The sequence below is a fragment of the Falco cherrug genome, chromosome 7 (assembly GCF_023634085.1).
Source record: "Falco cherrug isolate bFalChe1 chromosome 7, bFalChe1.pri, whole genome shotgun sequence".
NCBI lineage: Eukaryota > Metazoa > Chordata > Aves > Falconiformes > Falconidae > Falco > Falco cherrug.
This window is the reverse complement of record NC_073703.1, coordinates 13,707,454-13,722,547: the sequence shown is the minus strand read 5'-3', so window position 1 is coordinate 13,722,547 and position 15,094 is coordinate 13,707,454. Positions and strand designations below refer to the sequence as shown.

The 15,094-nt window shown below is 37.2% G+C and overlaps 1 protein-coding gene across 3 annotated transcripts in view; it reads left to right on the top strand.

Annotated features, from left to right (window-relative positions):
* The window catches only part of ADAMTSL3 (ADAMTS like 3), a 203,184-nt gene that overhangs the window by 47,459 nt on the left and 140,631 nt on the right, over positions 1 to 15,094 (top strand). For all 3 annotated transcript variants that reach the window (XM_055715864.1, XM_055715863.1, XM_055715862.1), the window contains one exon: positions 152 to 271. In XM_055715864.1, the coding sequence (XP_055571839.1) occupies positions 152 to 271 (120 nt within the window). The remainder of the gene's footprint in view (positions 1 to 151; positions 272 to 15,094) is intronic.

The window sequence follows — 15,094 nt, the reverse complement described above, 5'->3', positions numbered from 1 at the left end:
AAAGTATCCACCCAGAAATCCTTGTCTGAAAACACATAACTTCTTTTTTTCCCCCAGAAGTTCATATCTAGTCTTTGTAATTATACACATAGAGTTTTTTAAAATTTGTGTTTTTAGTAGCTGTAATGTGACCTTTCTGAATCTCTTACAGACAAGAGCAGAGCAATCCCAAGGTGCATACTTCTTGCCTGAGTTTGCACTTTCTCCACAGGGGAGTTTTCTTGAGGATACCACGGGGGAACAATTCCTCACTTACCGTTATGATGACCAGGTCAGTATGCCACATGTGAAAATGACAGAGATTGTCACGTTCTTGTAACTCTGAGATACAAAGTGTGTGTTACCTTTTGAAGGCACATCAAATTTATAGCAAATTGAATGATAACACACTATATGAAATGAACATTAAGGCATTTAATTGTAGAAATAATGAACCAAAACCACGTAAGGGTTTAATAGAATGTAGTAGAGGCAAAAGCAACTGATTTAGATGTGTTAAAAGATGTTTATAGTTAGTTATGTAGTATGTGCAGAATTAGAGGTGGTTGTCCTTTCTGTGCATTGTTTAAGCTACCCTAAATTGTTTTATTTCATGGATAAATCAGTATAAGGCAGATCTTGCATTTCCAAGCTTGTGAAAAGTCAGCACATTTTATTGGTTCATGAAGTTTTCAGAAGGGAAGGTTGAGTGAATTATAAAGAAACAAATGCAAAGTGTAATAATGGATGAAGCAGAGTGTTTAGAAAGCAACAAATTATGAATTTTAAAGTTAAAGATCTTTAATGCTTTCTCCAGACCCACAGAAACATTATGTTAAACATGGAATATAGATATAAATGTAAAGAAAGCAACATGAAAGAAATGCTGTTAATCTTGGCAAAAGATCTAAAGTAAACCTAGGAAATGTGTGGCATGCTGTGGAAATTTACTCATAACACAATATGTTCCAGAAATCAGTCGAGCTTCACATCAAAACTGTCTGAATTACATTCATAGACACTTACAGTACATTTCTTAATGTAAGAGGAGGGAATTTGTGAGGAAACACTCCCTCTGAAAGTCAGAGAACAGCCAAACTTGCCTGGTAGTCACAAGGTATGGTTCTGTCAAGTGATTGGCAGCTCTATTTTGAAAAAATAGTCTCCTTGCAGGAGCTACTTTGAGAAAAATAGCTTGCTCATCACTACTCTAAACAGAACTGAGATGAGTCTGTTAAAGCTTTAGACTGAGTATCTTTTTAGGAAGACAAAAGGAAGCAGAAAAGATGGAATAGAAAGCATGCTGAGCTACTGTAAATATTTTGAATTTAGTTTAAATATGTTTACAATAATTCATACTTTTGCTGTACTAGAGGGTCTTGATTATCAACAGAAAAGGTGCTTAAATGAGATGTCCCCTGGACCAAACACCTGGGAAAGCAAAAACTTACAGGTTGGTAAAATGCAGCTGCAAATCAGGCTGCATTTAATGACAGTAGTTGAAAATCACTGTAAAGGTTATATGCTTTGATCAAAATAGCTTCTATTAAATGGAGGACATTTTAGAGAAGATGATAAATCAGATATAACTGAGAGATAGTCTGAGTCTTTGAACAGACTGTTTGGACTATGTGAATAACATAGCCAATTAAAAAAACAAGCAAAATGAATCCCCCCTGCAAAAAACCTCAGATACCAGCATAGCTCTATACAGGAGTGAGTTCCAAGCTCAGTTCCATCTGGTGATGGAAAGTTTTCCATTAATTCCATTGGGATCTGAATTGGACCTGGGATATGGTTAGCTTTTGTCCTTCCATGAATGTGATTGGGCTTTGAAGCCTGCTCTTCGTGGCCACTTAGTATGAAATTAAGTTTTAATTCTTGGAACTGAAAATGGTGCTAAAACATCAGAATGTTGAAAATAAAAGCAACTGTATTAGTTGTAATTTCTTCTGAAAGGGAATTCAGTCATAAAGAATTATTTATTAACAAAAATAAATATATTGAGTGCAGATGGGAACTGATCTATATCTCTAGTTTACCTTCCTGAATTACAAGAATTCTTCAATAAATAGAAAAATTATTCTCCTTAACTTTCTAGGATGTTAATAACAGGTTTGTCATAATGTAGAGTTATAACTTACTTATGCTTTTGCTGAAATGTTCATACAAAACTCAATTTTATCATGTGGTCAAACTGAGCCAGAAAACTTAATTTTTTTTCTTGTTTTCTGTGCTTCGTTCTACTCTTTCATATGACATTTAAACTACGAATGGAAGGAAGTCTTAAACCAGAGGGTGAAAATCATTCAGTCTTCATCAAGATAGTTGATTTTTTTGTAAGCTGTTAGGCATAGGCTTGGTATGTAGTAGTTGTGGTACAGATATGCAGGTGAATAGAGAGAGGAATGTATGTACATTGAAAGGCCATTTTTAGTTGCCTAATGTATCCAGCATGGAAGTGGAATTGGTACAGGAAGGTTGACATGTAATTTAAAAAAAATTCAGTAGCATCTTCTCCCATTCCTTAATTCAATTTTAGCAATTCACTTTGTATCTTGCCCCACTGTGAAGGCATGCTGGCCTGTGGGAAATACATTCCTTCTTTTTGCCTGAACACCAGAATTGTCCTATGGGCATCCCTACAGAGTCCTGGTGTTCTTGTACATACTAAGCTAACATCATTTTAGTTGAAAATTGGAAAAGTGCAAACCTTGTGCACTTGACCCTAGCAAAACAAGAGATCAATCTTATCCAATCTACTGTGAAGATCGTACCTCCATCTGTGTTCATGGAAGGGAGTAGAATAGATAAGAGGGATGAGAGGATCCTGAGACTGTGGCACGAGGATCGGAGAAGAAGGTGGGCCAAAACTGCTGTTCTTTGGCTAGCCAACGAGACCCTTGCAGGAAAAGTCATCCTTCCATATCTTCCCAAGTTGCCCTTCCCCCACCTTGCACTGCTCCTCATATCCAGGCCAATAAAATTTCCAGTTTGTTGGGATAGATGGATATTATTTTTATATAGCAGCATCATCATCGTCATGATACAAGATTAGTTTCCTTACATCCTCCAAACACAGGAATGTTTCAAAGGGGTTTTCTTTGGCTGTTGTGTGTGATATTTTTCAAGCAGGGAGCCAGTTTAATCAGGATCATTCATTCCTTTGTTAGTAAGTAATCTTAGTAAAATAGAACTAGCTGTTACTTAAATATTCAAAAGTATTTGCTATCTGAGAGGACGAGCCTACAGTTTGAAATGGAAGATGAGTAAATATTAACAGGAACACACTGTACTCTGTTCTAGCCCAGCAAAATTACGCATGGATTCATGTTGTACATGCAAGACAGTACATTTTGTTCTGGTTTAATCTGGCAGGACTGTACTCTCATTTTTGTACAGGATTGCACTAACCCCTTTGCATATTCAGTTGCTATGTGTGTACTTAAGAATTACATGCAGATGAAATTCTTTGGCCACATATTTTCAAAATTCAGTTGTTATATCTTTTTTACCACCTATATGAATGTAGAAGAAAATATCTTATATGACCCGATGAGATACTGCCACCTTTATTCACTGAGGTGACATCTGGACAGAATGGTACATTATACTTTTGACACATTTACTGCTTTATCTTCAGGGAAAAAGGAGAAACAGTGATTCAAAGCAAATATTTTTGAGTGCTCCTGAAGAAGTGTAAAAATGTTTACATTGAGCATTTTCTTATAGCTCCTGCATTGTTCAGCAAGCTATGTCTTGCATCAGTGCATTGCGTACTACATTTCTAAAATTCTACTGAGTCAATGTAATTTAAGTCTAACTTAGTACCAAATAGATTGATGCATAGCCAAAGACTTCATTTGCCATTAGAAATCTGAGACAGAAAAAAATGTCCCCCCCATCATTCTTGAATGAGTTTTAAAATAAATATATAATAGCCCTTCCCCCAACGTTGAGATATAAGTTGAACTGTGCCATGAGGAATAGTTTCCTACTTTTCTTTGATTTCTTTTGGCTTTTCACCTTTTAATCTACTACAAGGAATTTTTTTCTTTTCCAGAATACTAGTAGTACTGGAAAGCTTTCTTGCAGAAATAAAATGTTCTTGTTTTCTGACACTTAAGGTATTGCTTCCAAGTATTAAAACCATTCCATATGACGGACCACCAACAAGGACAGCAGTGAAAACTTGGTTGGGCTGAATATGTTTGAAGTACCTTTCTACTTTGATAGGCTGGCTGAAAGAGACAGCTCTTGGGGGGGAAGGTGTGTGGGGAAAAGAAAAAGGCGTTATCTTTTTTTCAGTGAGAAAATGTTTGCTTGACCAGTTAGCTTTCTAGTTGACCTTGCTCCTTCTAAATTTTATGATGTTTACTGGTATAAACTCATAACAAGGACACCCTGAATCTGGAATTAGACATATGGTACTAAGTAGTTCAATCCTGGCAAAGGAATAGAGTGTTTCTAAACACATCTTTTTTAAAATAAATGCAGTCAAGAAGAGTGGTGAATATGGGCATCTTGAAACCACCCAGCAAGCAATTAAAATAATGAAAATCTTTAGACTTGTGAGTGTTTAGCTGTGAGAGGTAAGGTAGAAACCAGTGAATTTGTTTTCAACTAGGTGTGCAAGCTGTAATACACAGGGTGAGGCTGTTACAGTTCTTTTAATAACTACCCTTTCTTTGAATTTGCTAGAAAAGTCTGCTATAAATTGAATGCCAAAATTGGGAGGGTAAATATTCTGATATATGCCTTGTCCTCCAGAAAGAGAAATATCTGGCTTGGTTTCTGCTTTTTCAGGGATGAAAGAAGCATGGTATTTAAAGTGTTAATAAAAAAAAAGGCAGTGGAAACCAGGATCTCAAAGACTTGAAAAATTAATGTAGAAATAAACTGATGGAACCTATTATCCCACCCTTTTATAATAGCAATAAATGTTCATGTTTGTTGTGTGTTTCATATCATATAAAGTAAACTATTAAGTGGACAGAAGTTGTCTTATGGATCCAGCTGGGCTGACAGCCATTTTCCCCACATTTCTCTCACCTGCTTCCCCCGGTGATGATTGCCATCCTCCTTGGTCTGTCTCTGGAACTGTATGTGAGTCACAGCCTGGTTTTGAGTATCAGCTGCTTGCTCTCGGTTTGAGCCTTTTTATTCCATTGCCAGCTAGTTTGCATGTAAATCACCAGGGAAATGGAGCCAGAAATTTTTGGGCTTGGAGATGAGTCATGCAAGGGACAAACTTATTTCAAATTAACACATCAGTGAAGACAAGCTCTAATCCCGAGGAGTAAGTTTTGTAGTTAGTGACGCACTTTCTATCCAAGTGCATAAAGCCCCAGCACTGTCCGTTTGAGAAGGAGCCAGAAACTTGTGTTATACTGTGACATGACATTTTTGTTGATGCTGAAGAAGCATTCAGAACTATTAAAAAGACTTAACATCGTGAAGTTCAACGTCTAGCTCTTCATCTAAAGATTCTTCACCAGCAAACACTCCTGATGGTTTAATTTGTGTTTTCTGAGAGTGAGCTGACAAATTTAATTTTATCTAAGCATCAGAGGTGCAACTGCTAATACTTGGCTACCTGAATTTCAGCATTATGTTAGAAATATTCCTGTTCAGTTGGGTAAAGGAACGGTCGTGCAGTCCTTACTCAGCCAGTGTACCGATACTAGAATAAGGCAAATTCCACTGACTTGAGTACTGCAAGCAGTTCCATTCTCTTAGCTGGGACATCTTGTGTAAGTAACAAATTACGAGGTCAGGTTTGTCTTACTCCATACTAATCCTACAGATGTTAATAAGGGTTTTTAAGTCATGTTCAAGGAGTTTAGAGCAGTGTGTTTGTAAGGCTGTGTGAAGATAAAATGCATCATTTGGTGTTTTTGTGGAAATTTGACTGAAGGTGATGTTAGGTGCTCTCTAATATTTTCAATTCTTTTGGTTGTTTTTTTTAGTACCTTTCTTTTTTGTTTGCAGGTTTAATTTGGACCTCTGTTTTTAAGTGGATTTGTGTGTGTGTGGTTTTTTGTTTTGGGTTGGTGTGGTTTTTTTTTTTTTTTTTTCTCTTTTTTAATATTACTTGGATAAGGAAATTAGCTCCATAATCAAGTGAAATGTGTTTCTGATTTGGAGTGGGGGGCGCAGGGAAAGGAGGCAGGGATTAAGAGCAAATGAAAACCACTTACAATTTCAGGCAAAACTAGCCTTACAGAGACTGGTACTGCCTAAGTCAGGCATGATCCTATTCAAACAATACTTTTGTTTAGGCTGTTTGTTTGCTGGAAAAGTGTGACTAGCATATGCATGAGTAATTATATCATTAGTGATATATTCTTGTGCATGATAGATTGCTTAGTGAACTGAAAACTTTTAACATGCTTTTGTTTATTGCCAAATTGAATGGGGGAACTGGCACTTTTCAAAGCACCAGCTAACATTTTAAGCTTGGGGTTTTGTTGTTGAGAGAAAATAGTGGAAGTGCTGTGTGCAGTACATTTTTCTGCACGCTAAGAATTACAGTCTTTCTTGTTTTGCATTACTGCATTAGTCCCAACCCTGCCAAAGGTCTCTGCATATAAATCATACTTACAGAAGCCAGCAGGTCTTCACTTTGTGCAGGATAAGTGCCTTCACATGGAATCTGTAATAATACAATTTCTGCAGAAAACACATTCTATATCATTTCAATTTGAATAAAATACCTACTATAAGGCTGTAATCCTATTCCACTGAACTCTATGGTAGAACTCATTGGCCTGGATCCTTAGTCCTTCTGGGGCTGTGATAGTACTAGCCTCAGCAGCTGGCAGAGTATTCTCAGGTAGCAGAAACAGCCCCTCATTTGCTAGCTGCTCTATCAAAATGAATTCTCAAGCTAAAAAGGAGAATGGACAAAAACTTTCACGTGTTTCTGTTATTTCTGCTCCCCTGGGTGATGGACAGATATCGAGGCTGCTCTAACAGGTGATAAAAGGCTATACAGGGGTGCAGAAAGCTTTGCTACATCCCCCTGCTTTGAGCGGTGTTGAGAGCAGCTTGGACACAGTACGTGACTGAGACCACCGACCTGGGTAGAAAGAAGGTTCAGGTTAGAGGAAATAGCTGTTTGTAGGGACTGATAATGATCAGGAGTATCTTTTCTACTAATGCAAAATCGAACTTAATTGTAAAAACATTACTTTCTGATATACTTATTTTCTTCCTTTTTCTTGGACATATCTTTGGGGCCACAATTGCGTGCTTCTTCAGTGTGAGGTTGGTCTATATCAAAAGAAAATCTTGGTCTGTACCAAAGTGCCTTGTTTGTATAGTGTCTCTGCCATGCACATTTTTCATAAAGGACTAAATTTTTTAAATTCATGTTCAGTGTTTCATGTTCTGAGGTTTTCAGTTTAGAGTTTTCCCAGCTACAGTTCTTGGTTCCTAGCAATAGATTTAAGGTCTTCCTCCTCCCCTGGAGCTGACAGAAGCATGAGTACTTAGGCAAATATTCTACTGTAAAATCTTTAACTCAATTCTGCTACATTGAACTAGTAACAAGACACCTGATGAAATGAATTAACAATATACAGACTAGACATTCATTTGACATTCTTTACTGGAGACCAATGATTAAATCCTGAGAGGCTGATACAGTGTAATGTGAATTTACCACTGACCTTCTCATGCCCCCAGTGCACCCCCAGCAGTTGGCACATGTACTTATCCAAGAATTTTGACATTGATAAAGGCTTAGCTTCAGACTTCTAAATTAAGACTGAAAGGTCTGGAGGTAGCAGAAATGACCCCATGCTTACACAGCTCTGACGCACCACTGCTATCATCTATCAATAAGAGTTCATTGAGATATAGCAGAGAAGTGCTTCTAAATCAAAAAGATGTGTTTCAAGTACTATAAGAAACACAACGCTTGGAACTGGAAAGCCATTCTTCAGATGTACATGGAAGAGAGGATGTTTTAGGCTGATAAAACTCAATGGTGAATTAATCAATTTGTTCACACAACGCAAATATATTTTTAAATAGAAAAGACATTTTATGTCTCTTCACTGGTCTCAGTCAAGACCAGAACACATTGTATTTTGTTTTTCAATAATACAGGTAAATTTGTTGAACTTGACAAAATATCTAAACAGCTTGAGAAGTTTCGCACAAATGAGAAGATAAAATTGCTATATTGCAAAATTTTTCATGAGGGATGAATGTGATTAATTGGATTTTTTTTTTCTTCTGTGCTGTGTCTGCCACAGATAACATTAAAACACCCATGAGAGTTTATAGCAGCTTCTCTCTCCTAGCATGGAAAGCCCTCATGCAAAAATAAAAGAAACTTCAGTTTATACTGGCTCTGAAATAATGCTGAGTAAAATGCTTGCTTGATAAAATTAATCATTCTAGGTGAGGTGTTCCTGATAGCATTCTATTGTTTTGCAAGGCAGTGGGTAATTTAAATGGAATTTACATTGTAGAGCATGTGAGTAACATCCCTCACATCCTTGACAGTCATTCTTTCAGGTCTGTCCAGCATGGAAAACAGATTTATAGTACGGGTTGGATGTCACAATGACCTTTTTTAGTGGAGGTAGGCTTGACCATGAATTGCTTTCAGTTTGTATGCCACTAATGTGGAAGATGCAGTGAAAAGCTTTCTTTTGAAAATCTGCATATCTTGGCCTTGTTTCTAGAAACAGTTAAAATGGTGCCTGATATCATTAACACTTGCGTAATCAACCAGCCTTGGGACAGCTAAAGAGCAATCTCTTTACCACTTCAAACAGTTATTTCACTTTGCACTATTTCAAAATAACTGTCAGCATTGCCAGTAAACCTGATTTATTTCTACTGACTATTAGACTTCAAAAGCTATTTGCTCACAAGGAAGAAAATGACATACATTAATTACCAACTTTGGCAGTAACAGTAAAAATGGTAAATGTAGGTTCTTGAGAGGATCACCGCTGACAACTATATTTATTATTTTCAGAGCTTAGAAAGTGTTACAGGTTGTGATACTGTAAGATCTGAAGCATTTTAATGCTCCTAATGTGAAACAAACTGTACCAGGCTTCACAACACACATTAATAATGTGCTGCTGATATAATGACAAAATAAGGAGATTGTCTCTTCTATTTCCCAGCTTTCAGCAACTCTTTTCTGGTATCTAATTCAATAAAAGTGTGTTTATGTGATGTAGACAAGTGATCTGGCTGCAGCATGGCCAGAAAGGGCAGGAGCCCTTCTCCTTTAGAGATTGGATGCTAAATCTTTATGCTATTTTATAAACAACTGTCTCAGTTTGCAAAGGGGAGTTATGCCCTTGTTATTTGGTTGTTTATGTAATGATTGATGAGAAGGAAGAAGGTCAAACATTTCTGAACAGAAAAAAATGCTATTATTCACTTTTTTTTGTTACAGAAAGCAGAACTGATTTGCGGGGCAGGTTATACGATGGGCAAGAATGATTGAGATTCAGGATCAGAACAAATAATATAGAAGAAATAATGTAAGAAATTATATCTTCAGAATCAGTTTGGCTTTAAAAGAAAAAGAGTACATGCAGATTGCAGAGAGATGGAAGTAGCTGTAATCCCTGATTAAGCATCCTTGTGTGTTTCAAAGGTCAGGTTGCTGTGTAACTTCAGCACTGTTGCTGAGCCTAGGCTTGGAGGCTTATCAGCATTGGTTTAAGGGTACAGAGGATGACCATGGTTTTTAGTAACAGAACTGGGAGTTTGTTTTGTACCATATAAAAAAAATAAATATATATGGAATTTGTTAGTCATTCTTTCATGTTGTGAAAGTTCAGTAACTTTTTTTCTCCCTGTGTTTTATGTGTGGAAGTTACTTGCTTTTCTTTTGGCCCATAGCTTAAAAGGTATTGTTTATTTTCTAATCCCTTTAAACCATTACCCCCAGGAAACAACTGAAGCTTTGGGTGCATCTTCCAGCACACAGGATGTCCCATGAATGTCAACAGATCTTTTTGCATGTCTGAAACTATTTACAGAATTAAATGCTTGCATGTGATTTGAGGCCATGGTTGAAGGTGCTCAATGCTTTGGTTGAGTGTTTAGCATGGTCTTTGGTAAAGAGTAATGCTATACTTGAACGTCATCCCTCGGTACTTTAATGTACTTGACAGAAATTGTAGGTCCCACGTTTTGTGGATGATTGGCAAATCAAACATTGCTTTTTGCTGTTGTTGTGGCCCGTGTCGTCCCCCCGCCTTCCTATAGACTGGCAACTGCTAAGATGATTCTTGGTTTAGGAGTGGTAGTCACACCTCTGAGAACTGGAAAGAACCTGGACATTTTTTAATACTCTGACACTATAAAATGAGCTCTTGCCACTTGAGGCTGTGTAATCTAGCTCTATAAAAACACCTTATTCCTAGTAAAATTATTTTTTTTGTTTGTGTTATCATGCTATAAGATAAAGCATTTTAGTGCTGTGATGGTATAAGCCTTTCTTCAGTTAGAATTTTATGTTGTATAAGAGAAGGACTTTAAAAAAGGCACCAAACCTTTAGCTGATTTGCAGGTTCATGAAGCAAACTATAGTATCTGCATATGGGTGCGACAAATTTGTAGTAATATGCTTCTGTATGATAGAGGATGTTGTAGCTTTTAAAATAACTCTTAGGAGATGGTTGCAATTGTAAATACAAGATGATACGTTCTCCTTTACCTGATCATTTAGGCTTTGGTCCAAAAATCATAGTAATTTCAGTAGACTTTGGATCAGGCCTTAATTTTTAATGCAAAAAGACATTTGCCATTGGTTTCAGGCAGATTTAGTTCAGATACCCCAGAAGAAATACTGTAGAGAATGCTGTAGAGTGTTAGACTATGGCAATACTGGAAAATGGGATAGACGCTACAAAGCATGAACATCATTGTATTCAGCAGAGAGAAGTTTGAATTTTTTTTTTTGCCAAATTTGGTGTCAAAAAGATGTGTGAAAACTTGCTGTGTAGTAAACTTTGATAATTTGAACCAACTGCTAGCAGATTTGGTGAGGATCACAGAATTATCTGTGATTTATACAAACGAACCTATTCACACAACATAAATGCTGGTATGAATTCTGTTTTTAAAGTATTTGATCTGTTTCATTAATTGTTGTACTCATGTCACAAAATACTGAGCAAATGTGGTTTACTACTCCACTCTTATGCCACATCTTTCCTAAAAATACGCACGTTTCCTTAAAAATGTAGCATATAGGTCAATGATCTTTTGTGGAAATGTTATGGTTTTATATGTTATAAATCTGAAGAAATAAGCTGTGCTTTTTCAGACAGCTCATATAATGCCCCATAACATCAATACAACATATGGCAAAATACCACTTTTTGTTATACCATTAAAAAAAAAAAGACTTACAATGCATCAGTTTTACTTACATGAAATGCAGTACATTGGCTTGAATGTTTTTTTGATGTTACTAATAGCTGATATAAAGTATGTTCAAATATCAGGCTATAAACCATTACATTTTACCACCTTTGAATGTTGGCTTCAGTGGTAACTACTTGCATTAGGGTAATATTGCATTCTAATGTATGAATCAGAATTATGTCCTAAATATCATATTTAAGTACTGGGGCTAAGTTTTAAACTTGCCCTGCTCTTTTTATTCCATTTGAAAAAGATTTTGTCTTTTTGCAGATATTTTTATACTTCACAATGAACTTGCCAGTTAATGTTCATTCTTCTCCTGCTCCTTCAATATTGAGGCTATAAGATAGTCTGCTTTTCTCATATTTTCAGCTCTGCATTCTAATGAATGTGAGGCAAAGAAAAGGAGGGTGAAAATATTTCTTTTGAATAGTCCATTTTCTGTGCAGTTAAGTGACTTCCTTTTAATGAAGACTATTGCCTATTTTAAAAAGGTTGTCTTTAGTATGTCAAAAGATTATCATACTTCTAAGATAAAGTTGTGATTGAAATGATCTCCTGTACTTTGCTGTGTGAGTGACCAAGGTGCTGCATACTGCAGGCGGTTTTGCTGGCAGCCCTGTGAAGTCTTTCTGAGAATTGGTTCTACATATGTTTGCTAATATTTTGGTCAGTACAGGCAGAGGATTTGGAACACTGTCTAGAGCAGATAGGATAGATGACCTCTCTTGCACAGACCTTACAGTCTAGGATCCAAACACTTAAGCACATGCATAACTTAATTCTTGCGAGGACTCCCATCTACGTCAGTGAACTACCCACATAAGTAAAGATGCACATGTGCAAATGTGTTGGCAGGATCAGGACCTCGTTTCCAGCCCTGTTCTTTGAAATTCCATGCTTAAACTTCTATAAGACCCCAAAGAAAGAGCACCTCTTGGGAAGATCTGAACATCTCCTGTTCATATTGCAGTGAGTGGAAGTTGAAATAATTTGTGTAATATGATGGGGCTAACAGGTCTTTCTCTTTCATAGCTCAGATGTGTACCGACTTAATAACTCCCATTACTCCGACGTTGTCATAAAGCTTACCATGAATTGCAATCAGTCTAGTTTACATTTTAAACACTACTTTTTCTTAAATGAGGGACTTGAAACCATTTTTGCAGATTGATGACATCAGACGATTTTCCAACTTAATGAAAAAATCCAAATGACCGTGTAGTATTTTCAAAGAACAGACTGATGGGGGCTGGCCTGTTGTCAGAAAAAGAGTGTATGAATTAACTTTGCTACGTTATGATTTAATTTAAAATTAACTTACGGTTTGTTGACAACGTTCATATTTCATAGAATAGGTGTAGGGTGCAAGTTTTCTGTATTTCCTACCATGAAGAAAAAACCCCATTAACTCTGACATCTGTTTTTAGCACTTTCCTTCATATTTTTGGATGAATGCCTGGCAAAAGCTGGAAAGCGACTAAGAGATCAACCAAAGATGGCCTAAGGGCCTGTTCCCAGCTGGTACGACATCTGGAATGTTATATATAGTGGATAAATTCAGAGTTGTAGTTTAATAAGATTGGTATTCAAGCATTCGGCCTACAGCAAAGGAAAGGACAGTGAAGCTGACAGCATGCGTGGTGCATAATATGTCAAGGTGTCTGAAATACAATTTGCTGGGTTTTCACTTTCATTTTGGCAGATCCCTTATGCTTATATATAAACTTTCATCTAGTATTGTTTTGAAGCCTTACAAAATAAAGAGTGAAGTCATATTGGTATTACATCCAGGATCTTATCTTTTCACAAAGCTTAGAGTATGTCTGGGTTTCTTTCTTTTTTCTTAGGGAAAAAAAGTGCTAAAGACAGATTTTTATGAGCTGACTAGAAATAACTTAAGCTGCTACCTTTGCAAATTTTAAGTATATGCAGTCTTTTACAGTGAAGATTTAAAAGAATCATAAACTATTCAGGAATCTGGACTTGTGCTGTATGGAACCATACTTGCAAGATTTATGTCTCATAAAGCCTGTTTTTTTCTGTTTAGGGTTTAGTTAATCTTCTGAGTGTCTAATCCCCAAACTGTGATTAAATGTGTTGCTAGACAAGCCCAGCAAAATTGCAGGCAGGGATCGGTGGAGAGCCACCTGCTCCCAACAGCTCCTAACATGGTAATGTAAGGTCAAAAAAATGAGCTGAAGCGGTTTTCTTTTTGCAATTTTGCAGCTACACCAGTCAAACAGTATGCTTGCAAGTCCGTCTACCTTTGCATTGCCTTTTTGTATCCCAATATAAGGTGACTATTGCGTATGATTTGCATTGCAGCTCAGAAAAGGATCTAGTCTGTGTGTCTCATCCTGCAATGGCAAATCAGTTCATGGCACTGGGGCCAGATGGTGGCACAAGGCTGCAGCTGGGAGAGAGTTTGCTGAAGCACCTCTGGGAAGGGGCTGTGCTGTTCTGCACATGATCCCTTAATGTTTCCCAGCACTATGATCTTTTCTCTCTGATCTGCGTCTTTCCTGTAGGTTGCTGGAGCAGGGGGGAGTCTGTCAAACTGCACTTCTTACATGCAAATCACAGGGTTGTGGCAAGGGAGTGTGAAGTGGAGGAGGGTGTGAAATGTGACAGGGCTGTAAGTTATGGAGCGGGGTGTAATGTAAGGTCTTATTCCTCTGTTTTTTTAGAAAAGACTTGCTTGATAATTCCTCAGCACGTTGTGGTTATTTCTATATTATTTATTACTATGCGAGATCTTGTAGGTGAAGACAAGGTACCTGAATATGATTTGGCAGGAGACCAGCAGAATCTAGGAGGAGATGGGCCTAGAGTGGGAGGCTAGATGACTTTTGCAGCTGCTCTTTGGTAGCGGTTTAGATTTGGAGGTGGGAAAGCCAGATTTGAAATGAGTGCAGCTGACAATGAAGAAGCTGGTTTGTCTGCAGGGTGGTGTCACTAGTTGCTGTTTAGCTGGTGGGGATGTCAACAAAATCTTACAACTTCTGTGTGTGGTGTAGTTATGTGTGCATGTAGCGCAACTGAAACTTAAGAGGCTGAGATCATGCAGAACAAAACCAGTATAGGCTGTTCATTCCATGACAATACTAACAAGATAGAAATGTTTGGTTGTTATATGTAGGAAAACAGAAAAAAGGAGTGATTACCATTGCAAATCTTGTGACTGTCTCCTCCTTACCCTTTCTTGTGCTCAGCCAAACTTGCTCTGTCTTTGGGAGTTTGGGGATAGCCAGTGAAATCCCTATTAATATCTACTGCTTTATTCTGGTATGCAAAATAATGGTATCACAGTCTAATTCTAGGTGGTGCTTACAAAGTAACATACTTTGAAAGTACAGATATTCTTGTGAGAGGAATTCAGCGCTTTCTATCACAGAATGTGAAATGATTGCTTTGGCTTTTTTCTTTTCCTTTTGGTATGATCCCACTTCTGTATTATCTGTCATTACAATATTTTCTATCTAGTAGTGCTTTGCAGAGATCCAGACTCCCTATGGAATGTTAGCCAACATGCTCACTTTTCACTTTTCTGTGTATAGATTTGTTATAGAATATTTACAGTTGTCTGAAAATTACTCGGACTGAGTATCTTGAATGTTACTTTGCCTTTGGAGTTGCCACCATCGTCTGTTTTGGTCTTAGCCCTTCCCTGATTCTTCTGCTCTTCTAGCCACGCTTT